Source organism: Erigeron canadensis, chromosome 2, assembly GCF_010389155.1.
Source record: "Erigeron canadensis isolate Cc75 chromosome 2, C_canadensis_v1, whole genome shotgun sequence".
Classification (NCBI taxonomy): domain Eukaryota; kingdom Viridiplantae; phylum Streptophyta; class Magnoliopsida; order Asterales; family Asteraceae; genus Erigeron; species Erigeron canadensis.
This window is the reverse complement of record NC_057762.1, coordinates 25,266,251-25,278,998: the sequence shown is the minus strand read 5'-3', so window position 1 is coordinate 25,278,998 and position 12,748 is coordinate 25,266,251. Positions and strand designations below refer to the sequence as shown.

Genomic DNA, 12,748 nt, shown 5'->3' with positions numbered 1-12,748 from the left:
TACAATATGCTTACTTATCACTAGTTTCATTACTTCTATAATGGTTTTAGTCTCATTACTTCAGAGACATTATTATTAGCCCTTATGTATTTTCGACATTACTTTAGTTCCATTACTTTTATAGATATTGCTTAGTTTGCCTTTAGATAGCTAATTATGTCACTAATTTTAGGCATTACTTTAACAATCTTCTATACTTGTATCCTAAATTTTTATCCTCCTTATTTTCACTGTAGTACCTAACTTAGGCATTAAGCCACTTATTGATGCAAACTTTGCTTTGTAAGGATTAATTACCTCTAACTTTGGAAATGCTAGACCTTGACTATGTCATTCGCCATAATGAACCCACTGCTATTACTGCTAACTTTTCCGCAGCTCAGAAAGCGAATTTTAAGAAAGTGGGAAAGGGCGAATCACTTGTCACTAATGATGGTCAATAACTTCATCAATCATAGTATCTGAGGGAATGTATAAAGAGTATGCAAGTAGCTTAAGAACAAAGGAAATAGCAGTATATGTGAACACATAATAAATATGACTGACATGACTCATAAGTTTAAGAGTCCTAAAATTGAAAGTCTTTGACAATTTTCTTGTGCATTTTATAATGACTTCATTGCTTACTTATTTTGACACCTTCAAAATTAGATTTAACGCTATGAAGGATAAATGGTTGATGAGTGAACAAAATAGCAATGTGTGTTCAAGAAAATGGTCGCCTTAAGTTGGGCCAACCTGAAGTTGTTCACTTTACTACCACTGCTAATTCCATTAAGAGGAAGGATAATAACAGTAATAATAAGACTTTAAGTACAGTTCACAAGGGCTAATCATGGTGCTATTGCCTCTAGCTTTAAGTCCTTGACGAGCAATCCTAACTGCAAATTCTAATTGTGCTCAGATTGCCCTAAATTCAAGGTGTTGCTAGCTAAAAAGGTAATTTACTTTATGAAATATTTGATTCTTTTATGCTTGATGTATCTATTAATACATGTGTGAGTGATTCTAGTTCTATAGTTCATGTGATTAACTCAACATAAGGATTCCATACAATTCATAAGCTATCAAATGACCAAAGAAAGCTTAGAGTTGGAAGGGTTGATTTCTTATATGTCGAAACCATGGAGACTTATGATTTACATATAAACACTTAAAAGTGTATTAGACTAGCAGATACCTTATGTGTCTCGAGAATTTCTCGAAACCTTGTATCTATTTCTATAGTTTAAGACCTTGAAAGTTATGTAATAATTCATGGTTACAACGAGATTGCCATTACTCATAATAATGAATTCCTTGGTCCTAGTTTCTTGAATGGATTGTTGTATAAGTTAGAACTAGATCATAATTTTGTCACAGTCTTTGTTGTCTCCTAATATTGATGACATAATTAAAACAAAGACAAAATCACCTAAATAATTAGAGAATTTCTCCATAATGTGGCATAAACATCTTGGCCACATCTCACGAGTTTGCATGATACGACTCATAAGGATGGAATATTACATTCTCTTGACTTTAGTGATTTTGAAACATGTATTCAATGGCTTAAGGGATTAAAAAAGGAGCCACTAGAAGTTCCAACTTGTTGGAAATTCTACACTCTCATGTTAGTAGCCCCTATCCCGCAACCATCTCAGAACATACATCACTTATTACATTCATTAACGATTATTCATGTTATATGCACCTATATCTGATCTGAACCCTTAAAAACTTTTATTGATCTTAAAACTTTGATTTTAAACCAACTTGATCATAAAATAAAAAATATTGTGAGATCAGATAGAGGAAGTGAGTATTATGGTTGATATACTGATATTGGTTAAGCTCTCGGTCCTTTCCATAACTTTTGAAAGGAACATGACATAACTAACCAATACACCATGATTGGTTCCCCCTAATAATAATTATATTACTAAAAGGAGAAATAGAACCTTAATAGACATGGTGACAAGTATGTTTGTCAACACTAACTTACCTACTTTCTTTTGGACTGAGGCTTTACGCACAGCTGTTTATATACTCAATAAGAGTTCCATCAGAATCTGTCCCGAAAATTCTTGGACAGAATGGAAACTGAGTCTAAAATATATGAACATATGAGTCTATACTGCAAAGCATAACTCTATAACCCTAACTTAAAGAAACTGGATCCTAAATCCCTTACTTGTTTCTTTATTGGTTATTAGTCTTACTGTCTTTCCTACATTACTAGCATTATTGATACATAGCATGTCACATTTCATGAGAACTAACAGTTCAGTGGGAGCACGAGTACAAGAAGCGGGGGAACCACTCGTCGGTTATTATTACTCCTCCGATAACTCCTCTTGTACCCAACGCTGCTCCTAAAATCACTGATCCACTTTCTCCAAATCAGAATGCTACTAATGATAAAGCATCTTATTAATAATGCTAAATCATCTTACTATTAATGCTAAAGAATCTTCCTTACTAAACCTGAAAATCAACTCAGGAGATCATCTAGGTCATGCAGGGCCATAACTTTGATGATTTCATAACTTATTTAACTGAAGTTGAGGACATTGGAAAGCTTACTGATCCTATTCCTTATCAAGAAGCCATTAAAGTAAACAGGCCACTTAGTGGAATGAAGCCATAATTTGAAAGCTCAATTCCATATAGCATAATGACGTTTGGGACTTGGTTGAATTTATTGAAGAATCCAAACTTGTAAGTTGTAAATGGATCTTCAAAACCAAATTAGACCCGAATGGAAACGTCGAACGCTATAAGGCCAAACTAGTTGTGCTAAGGGCTTTACTCAAAAGGAATGAATCGATTATCAAGAGACCTTATCTCATAAAGATTCCTTAAGGATCATCATGGCATCCATAGCTCATTATGATTTAGAGTTACATTAGGTGGACATCAAGATCACTTTCCAGAATGGAAACTTGCAATAAGACGTATACATGTGAACTTGAAATTCAAGAAGGTAAATAGCACATGGTCTTTGAGTTAAATGAGTCCATATATAGGTTGAAGAAAGCATCAATAAAATGGTACCTTAAGTTTAATGAAGTCATAAAAGGATAAGACTTCCTAAGAAAATCAAGTGGATTAATACACCTATCTCAAGATCAGTGGGAGTAAATTTACAATCCTTGTTTTGCACGTGGATGATATTCTTGTAAGTAAGAACTTGGATATGTTGCATGAGTCGAAGCATTTACTATTTCGCATAATGTCGACATATAAAAGATCTCGGTGATGCCTCTTATGTCAAAGGTATCGAAATACACCGAGACATGCGTAATGGTGTTCTTTTTTTTTCTCAAAAGACTTATGTTGAACACGTATTAGAACGCCATAATATGCAACACTACACACCTACCATAGATCTATTAGTAAGAGGAGACGTATGTAATTGTTTCCGAAGTCCAATTATTGAGATTAATAAGGAGCAAATGAGGATGATACCTTACTTATATGTAGTTGTGAGCATTATGTACGCTCAGGTCTGTACTCGTTCAGATATCGCTTATATTGCCGGTATGCTGGGAGTTAACTATCTAATCCCGGATTAGCATGTTGGAAAGCGGCTAAAAGATTATACGATATCTGCAAAGGACCAAAGACTACACATTAAATTATAGAAGAGGTGACAACTTAGAAGTAGTAGGATGTTCTGATTCCGATAAGAAATCTACTTTTGACTATACTTTTATGATTAGTTGGCAGACCTAACTCTTGACGGAGTCATAAACAGAAACTGACTACAATGTCCATCATGATAGTTGAATGCATTGTCATGTCATTGGGTGTTGTTAAAGAATCTGGTCAGTGGACTCAAAGTCGTCAACTTTATTACTAGACCATTGAAGCTTTACTATGATAACTCAGCTACCGTAACTTTCTTGAACAGTAACAGTTCAACTGGTGTTGAGATGTATCTCGATTCAAAGTATCTGTTTGTAAGAGAACGGATTGAGGAAAATGTTCTTTGTATTGTGTACACAAGTACACATAATATGCTAGTGGATCCAATGACCGAAGGTCTTCCTCCTAAAATCTTCGTAGGACACGTGTCGAAGATGAGGCTAATTAAAGGACCTATTATAATAGCATGTTGTACTTATTGGTCATTATTATCTTAATAAAAATTTTCCTCTATCTTCAGATTTTGTTTGTCTATTAGTTACACTTTGAGCTCATAACAGTGTATAGACATTATTTAACAAAATTTGTCTTAGTCAATTGATCATTGCTTATTAGTTTTAAATTTGAGTAATAGTTTGACTAGTGGGGGTCCTGAGTTGATATTCTTTTCTACGACTGTACTTATTGACTATGATTTCAGTTTAGAACAAAATGAGTATTATCCCGACCGGACTAATTGAAATACTCATAGATAAATGATCATTTGGTCAAGTGGGAGAATGTTGGAACCACGTTAAATGTGACCGTCACCGATCATTTATCATTCGTGATATGATAATTGACGATAACTGAAATCCCTATGTCTAGTAACTATACGAAGGACGTATTTACTCTTAAAGACATATTATAGGGTTTCCCATTAGATGATTAGAACTACGGGGACTTATATTGCACATATTAAACACCAGGGGCTAAAGTTGTAAATGTTCTCTCTATAAATAGAGAACCATGTACAACACTTTTAACCCTAATCTTAATCTCATTCTTGTGTGTGTATTTTCTCTCTCATATTCTTAATCCCATCATTAAACAATCATCTTGTTTTGGGAACCCGACATCAATGGCAAACATTATTGCTCTTACGAGGTCCTCTGGATCGTCAGGTACACATTATTATTATCATGTTTTCATTATATTTACAATACGAATCATATTAATTCCAACAAAGATATCTTGTAAATTAATTTGAACCTCGGGATGTTATGAAACAAATGGGCTTGACATTGCCTTTCAACCCTATGAATATGGAGCTTAGCCGGATCATAGAACCTGGTTGTCCCATTGGCGATTTGCTTTATGTCTCAAATTTACTTCAGCAGTCTGTTATTAAAGTTGACGAAATGGGAACAAAAGCTACTTCCCTAAGTTATGTTAGAGTGAGTGGAGGGGGTTCCCCTCGAGAACCTTTTGTCTATTTTTGTGGCCGATCATCCTTTCATGTTCATGATCAGAGAAGAGACTTCTCTTGTTGTTTTCTTTACGGGTGTGGTGCTAAATCCCCTTGAAGAATAGCTGTTTTCGTTATGGATATGGTGCTCAATCCGCCTAGTTGTACGTTTTCGTTGGTTGTAGCTCCATCTATCTTTTGGTTTGGATAAACAATGATGTTCTAGTTTGGATTTGGGTAATTTCGTTTTCTGTCTAACCTTCTTTGAAACAATTTATATTAAAAATCTTTTGGAATCTTTCACTACTAAGTATGATTTAGTAAAAGTAAGTAACTCCCAATGCTGTCTTTTACGGGTTTTGGGTCCCAATACCGTCTTCAACAGTGTATGGGGGAGGTTGATATGTAGACAGCCTTACCCCTACCAAAGATAGAGAGACTGCTTCCAGGTTCTACCATAGGTAGAAAAGGACTTCCAGCCTTGTTAGGCATGAGGATCGAACCCATGACTTCTGTTTCCAAAGGCATGAGCTCCAACCACTGATTTAGTATTTCTTTCAATTCAATGTTATTCCGTACACACCAGTTTGCTTTTATCTTCTTTTTGTTTGCAAAGTACGAGTATATATCAACACACAATATTTTGATATCCCAAATAGGTTAGGGCCACAAAATAAGAATTGGGTTTTGCCTTCTCGGACCACGTACTCCGATTCCCAAAGAAAATCGTATTTGAGTAGGTAGGTAACAAGGATTTTAGGGTGATTTTTGTAGTAATCTGTTCACATGACCAATATTATTATTATTATCATTATTATAAGAGAGTAGTAATGATATATAGATAGGCTTAAAAAATATGTTTAAAAGTATATGTCTAATCCATTTAATTAATTGTTAAGACATGTAATATACATATTCTTTTTTAATCATTACTATTGATTTTGTAGGCTACTCTTTTAGTCACATTAAGCATTTTCCATAATATAATATATTGAAAAGTTTACTTTTATATGAACAAATATTTTGATTAGACCATTTTAAGTTACTTTTAATTAAGATTAAGATTATTTAACAAACCAAAATCTTATTTTGAGACGGCCGGGGGGAAACCAATAGAAGCGTCGATCAATATCATATATAGGAAAAGGTTATAACTAGTCTAATAATTAGAAAAAATCTCGTATATATCTGCTATACTATACTATATAAATATAATAATTTTCTGAATCCAGTATTAACTTAACCCTACGTAAATTAATTTATCCACGAAAATTCTTCCCTAGTTAAGAAGATGGCCACAGAAGGTAGCCGTAAGAAGCTAAAGACGATCGATTTGACCACTACTACATATCGGGAAAAGCTCATCTCCACAAGCACCATATCAGCCAAAACCAACACCGTACGTAATCGAATTCTATTCTTTTTTTTTTCCTTTTTATTATTCTCAGTCGTATATGCAGGGTTAGTATGTATGCATGATGCTTAATTATTAGGAGAATTTTCTAATTAAATATGCTGCAGGTTGCCACAAGAATTTTACTTGATGATGCCCACAATGGTTTCAAGAATGGGAATTTCGTTTGTTTGCCATTTTCACTTGAGACCGTGTTGGGAATGCTTGCTGCTGGAGCCCAAGGCAAAACGTTGGAACAGTTGTTGGAATTCCTTGGACATGAAACTATCGACCAACTTCTTTCTGAGTCTCCGAGTGCCAAACTTCTTGCACAACTTTTATCAAACTCAAACGGAGGGGGTCTTGATATCGGTTTAGCAAATGAGATTTGGGTGGACAAGAATCTGTTCAATCGTGTTCAGCCTTGTTACAAGGAGGTTCTGAAAAGTGTTTACAAAACAAAAGCCAGATTTGTGGACTTTACAAATAAGGTAAATCTATAAACTTTTTAGTTTTCTTAATTCCTTTATTGTTAGTCTTTACAATTTAATTAGTTATATTCATTGGTGAAGCCTGATAAATCGGCCGAAAAAATAAATTCGTGGGTAAACAAGAAGACTAGAGGTGTGATCCCCACTATTGTTAATGTGGGAGATTTGGAAGGTGTGGTGATTGCCCTTGCGAACGCCTTGTATTTTAAAGGGTTATGGTTTGAACCGTTTGATACAGAGTTTACAGAGGAGAAAGACTTTCATCTCATGAATGGAGAGACTGTTTTGGTCCCCTTTATGACTAGCTATAAGGACTTCGACTATGGTTCTTTTGAAGGTTGCCAAATCCTCAAAAATCCGTATGAAAGTAGTGAAGGCCAATCGAACAAATTCTCCATGTATATCTTTCTTCCCGATAGGAAAGATGGATTGAAGGAGCTCCTACAACTTTTTCATTCTGATCCTGCTTTATTTCATACGAAATTTTACCTTGATTTCACTGAATTCAATGAGCTACGAATACCCAAGTTCACGATATCCAGTAAGTTTGAACCTAGAGATGCTATGGAACAAATGGGATTGACATTGCCTTTCCAACCAAAGAATATGGAGCTTAACAGGATCCTAGAGTCTAGAAATCCCGGTGATGGTATGCTTTATGTATCGAAAATACTTCAGAAATCCTTTATTGAAGTTGACGAGAAAGGAACAGATGCCGCTGCTTGTAGTTCACTGATGTTTGAAGTGGAGGAGTGTTGTCAGGAAGATACACCTCTGCCTCTAAAACCAAGGTTTGTGGCGGACCATCCGTTCATGTTCATGATAAGAGAAGACACTTCTCTAGCTGTACTCAATCCCCATGATACGGATCCATGACTAGATACAGTCAAAGAATGAGTAGGTAAAAGACATGACTACCCTCACGTGGGGGCCACGTGGGGGGTTAATGAAGACGGGTTGACGGTCAAATAGTCAAAAGACGATACGTGAAGCTTTTTTTTCTATAAAGGACGATCCATGAGGTTATTGAACCACAGGGATGAAACGTGACTATTTCGCTAAACCACAGGGATGATTTATGACGTTTACTCTTAAATTAACTTATAAGAAGGAATAAATATACATGTACATATCTTTTTCATTTACCTTATTTCAACTACAATTTAATTATATATATAGTTTAGATTAAAGGGTATTCTAGTTATAATTATTTTAGTTGGAGGGACGTTTTTGTTAATAGACTAACCATGCAGGGATAGATATTGTTATATTCCAAAAAGTAGCGTCAATATAGGAAAAAAATCACAGCACAAAATAAAAATAAACATATATATAAATAAATCCACCATATATTAAGTCAAAATCGTATACTTGATTTACGAAAATAAATTAAATTTTAAGAAGATGGCTGTAGAAGGCATCCGTGAATGGCTAATAAATATGATCAAGTTTCGTGACACTTCATCCATAGAAGATTGGAACAAGCTTATGTCCACAACCACCATATCCGCCAAAACCAACACAGTACTTAATTTAGTTCTATTTATTTAGATAACTAAGTAACACCAAATACCTATTCTATAGGTTTTTATTCTCTAACACCACCACCGATCTTGAAAGTTGAGATGTAAACAATTTTACTACCACTTGAGGTAGAGAGGCCATTTTCAGAGCCTTCAAAAGCATGAAAATCCTTGACCTCTACCTTAAAAGTCAATTGACCGCTTGATCCAACCTTGGTTAATTTAGTTCTATTTATTAATACTAGCCACACGCCTGTAGTGTGGTGGTGATCGATGGCGGAAGTGGTGGCGGCGGCATTAGTGGCAGTGTAGTGCGGCTATTAATGTATAAGTAATTGATGTAAAAAGAATAAGGTAGATATTTTAAGGGTTGAGTAATGTATTATTAGGTGAAGATATATAAATTAGTGAGTAAAAAAAGAGGAATATTTGAAGTAGATCAAGATGATTTGATAGGTCAAATGGTTTATAATATTGTATAGATATGGATATAAATATGCATAATGGCATGCTTCTTTTTTTTCCCCAAATATTCAGTCGGTATGCGACATCAAGGAAACCTCATCGTATAATGCTTTTTTTCTTTATTTTGGAGTATTATTCTTGTCAATCGTACGTACGTAGTATTATTATAAGTTTATACATGATGATCATGAAATTTTAAAATTTAACATGCAGGTTATCACAAGAATTGTACTTGATGATCGATGCCCGCAATGGTTTCAAGAATGGAAATTTCGTTTGTTCTCCTTTTTCACTTGAGACGTTGTTGGGAATGCTTGCTGCAGGAGCCGACGGCAAGACATTGAAACAATTGTTGAAATTCCTTGGACATGAAACTATCGACCAACTTCTTTTCGAGTCACCAAGTGCCAAACTTCTTGCACAGCTTTTATCAAACTCAAAAAGTAGTGATACTGGAGATAGTCTTGACATCGGTTTAGCAAATGCAATTTGGGTTGACAAGAAACTGAATGGTCAAGTTCAATCCTCTTACAAAGAGTCTCTTAAAACCGTTTACAATGCAAAACTAAAATTTTTAGACTTTACACACAAGGTAAACCTATAAACTTTTTAGTCTTCTTAATTCCTTTGTTGTTAGTGTTAGAATATGATCACGTAAAATGAACGTATGTCCGGAAAGTATTTAAGCCTATGGGGTCACACCTCAACGTGAATGCAACTATAATTAATTAATATATTAAATGTAATTTATTAATTAATTTGATCACGAAAAACTAACGGTCGTCTGTTAAATGTTAATAGTTAACGGTACTTAACTGATGGACTTAACGGAAGAGATGATTGTAATTAATAAAACAATTAGGAAACCCTCTAGAATCTTCTCTAGAGGGGACGGCCAAAAGGGAGGAGGAAAAGGGTTTTTGAAACCCTAAACTTTGTCAACAAGTTACCTAATCCTATAGGCCTTAGTTAATTGTTTTATTCATTCAATTCATAAGGTTTTCCAAAACCCTAAAACTCTTCTCTCTCTCTCTCTCTTCGGTTCTAAGGCCCGAAATTCTCACCCCTTTGGGCTTCTTGGTGATTTCGATCAAAGCAAGAAGAAAAGGAGAAGTCAATCGTTGCCGGTTCGTGATCAAGTACTAGCATACATACATTCCAACGTTGTGTGTGCAATCGTAGAGAGGTTTAATTTAAACCTTATTATAAAGGTTTCTTGCTTTATTCTCTCCAATTTAAGGTACACGTTTTCTATCTTGGTTAATTAATTAAACTACATAGATCTTGTCTTCTGTTGCGCGCTTTGTGATTTGATTTAGTTATATAACCCAACAGTTAGTCTTTACTATTTATTTAGTTATATTCATCAAATTTTCGTTTATCGGTGAAGCCTGGTGAATCTGCGGAAAAGATAAATTCATGGGTATACAAGAAAACTAGAGGTTTAATCCCAAATATTGTTGATGCGGGGGATTTGGATGGTGTGGTGATTGCCCTTGCGAATGCCTTGTATTTTAAAGGCTTATGGTCTGAGCCATTCAATACAAAGTATACAGAGGAGAAAGACTTTCATCTCATGAATGGGGAGACTGTTTCTGTCCCTTTTATGTCTAGATTTAAAGGGTTCAACTATGGTTCTTTTGGAGGTTGTCAAATCCTCAAAATTCCGTATGAAAGTGAAGGCCAGTCGAACAAATTCTCCATGTATATCTTTCTTCCCGATAGGAAAGATGGATTGAGGGAGCTCCTACAAGTTTTTCATTCTGATCCTGCTTTATTTCATACGAGATTTTACCTTGATTGGACTCGATTCGATGAGCTATGGATACCCAAGTTCAAGATATCCAATGAATTTGAACTTAAAGATGCTATGAAACAAATGGGATTGACATTGCCTTTCCAACCTATGAATATGGAGCTTAACAAGATCCTAGAGTCTAGAAATCCTGGTGATGGTATGCTTTATGTATCGAAAATACTTCAGAAATCCTTTATTGAAGTTGATGAAAAAGGAACAGAAGCCGCTGCTTGTAGTTTCATGTCAGTTGAAATAGGTGCGTGTGCGCAAAGAACACCTCCGCCTCCAAAACCAAGGTTTGTGGCGGACCATCTGTTCATGTTCATGATAAGAGAAGACACTTCTCTAGTTGTTTTCTTCATCGGAGTGGTACTCAATCCCAACACTATGGATTTGGGACTGCATCAAAAATATCACGAAGTGAAAATCGGTGTCTCGGCCTTCTATGCCTATGCCTCCAGGGATGGATCCAATTTCCTGTCTTTTTTTGGAATCGTTGATAAGGTTTTTTCTCGTGTCTCTGATTTCCGTAATTGGCTCAGATTTTTTCAACCTTCGTGTAATCTTAGAAGGTAACCGTCTAGCTAGTCGGTACTTTATATTAATATAAATTTTGTCGTTCCAAAAAAAAAAGGACAACTTGTTGGATATTTTGTGTTTCTGTATATCTCCATTGAGCAATTTCTTGACCAATATATATTTCATTATTTTTGCATTTCTTTTTTCCGGTTTAATAGATCATGATGAGTTGTGTGAGTGTTGGTTTTTATTATGATACCTTAATCCCCTGTATCCCACACCTCTATCAATGATTTTGGGCTATTTTAGGATATGCTTTAAGTTACAATGAGTTTCTATTTAGGATGTTTAAGGTACTGGCCTGAGGTTAAATCGAAAACGGTTTTCTCTTTACTACATTTATATATGTAAATACGGAGCTTGCTATACCTTACAACTTCTTTTTATTAGCAAACTATCGACGCAACATCCCTCTTTATAGCAAAAAGATCCAAATATGTGCTGTTCAGGGCCTATTCATATCTAAGTAGAAGGTTAAGAGATTGTAATTGAAACAGACAGTCAAAGTGCAGCAACAAATTTATATATTTTTTTTGTCAACATCTGTACTTCTTGAGGTATAGTAGTGTTTAATTATTTAAACAAATTGAAACTTTCAGTCTTAGAAATAATACTAATACATTGACATACTAAACTTAAGCTGCAGTCACACCCACCTTCATAGTGAATATTAGAGCAAATAAAAAAAATGATGATAACATGAACATACAATACAATTATATATAAATCGGGTCCATATGCACATACATTCTGGCATAGGATAGTGCAAACACTACAAACTATCAACTTTACAATATGACGCCAAAGAGGTTTGACAATACATAAATGTACACATTGGCGGATCTATAGTAGTAATAGGGGGGGTCCTAGGCACCTCCTCAATCTAGCCCAACAAACAATAATTTATATATTTTTAAGCCTTTAACATTTTTACTTTATACTGTATTTTCAATAAAATAAGAAAATGAATGTTGCTTTTAAATATTTTTAAGCCTTTAACATTTTTACTTTATATTTTCACTAAAATAAGAAAATGAATGTTGCTTTTAATTAATTATTATGGTAGTATATATGTGTTTTGTGTAATTAAATGAAACAATATACTTGTATTTTTATTATGTTTTATATGTTAATAGTATACTTTCCATGATTTAATGAAAAAATTACAATCAATATCTTATAAATCCTGATAGTCTCTTATAATAAAACATTTTGTGTATATCCAAATAAGTTTCATTTAAATAAAAGGTATAGTAATTCCCGAATCAAATAATAAAATTACATGTAACACAAAACTAAACCTGAATATTCGTCCAAACTTATTTTGAATCGTTATTCAAATCCGTATGTATTATCGTCTCTACTACATAGTGCCCCTTCCAACCTTATTATGGGACGTGATCATCACGTCCCATGGGCCAT

At 34.5% G+C, this 12,748-nt stretch overlaps 1 protein-coding gene across 1 annotated transcript; it reads left to right on the top strand.

Moving 5' to 3' along the window:
• The first annotated feature begins 6,368 nt into the window (after positions 1 to 6,368).
• LOC122587951 lies at positions 6,369 to 11,323 on the top strand. The gene is made up of 5 exons (XM_043760102.1): positions 6,369 to 6,476; positions 6,599 to 6,961; positions 7,043 to 7,752; positions 9,163 to 9,541; positions 10,340 to 11,323. The coding sequence occupies exons 1-5, from the start codon at positions 6,369 to 6,371 to the stop codon at positions 11,321 to 11,323; spliced, it is 2,544 nt and encodes an 847-aa protein (XP_043616037.1).
• The last annotated feature ends 1,425 nt before the right edge of the window (positions 11,324 to 12,748 follow it).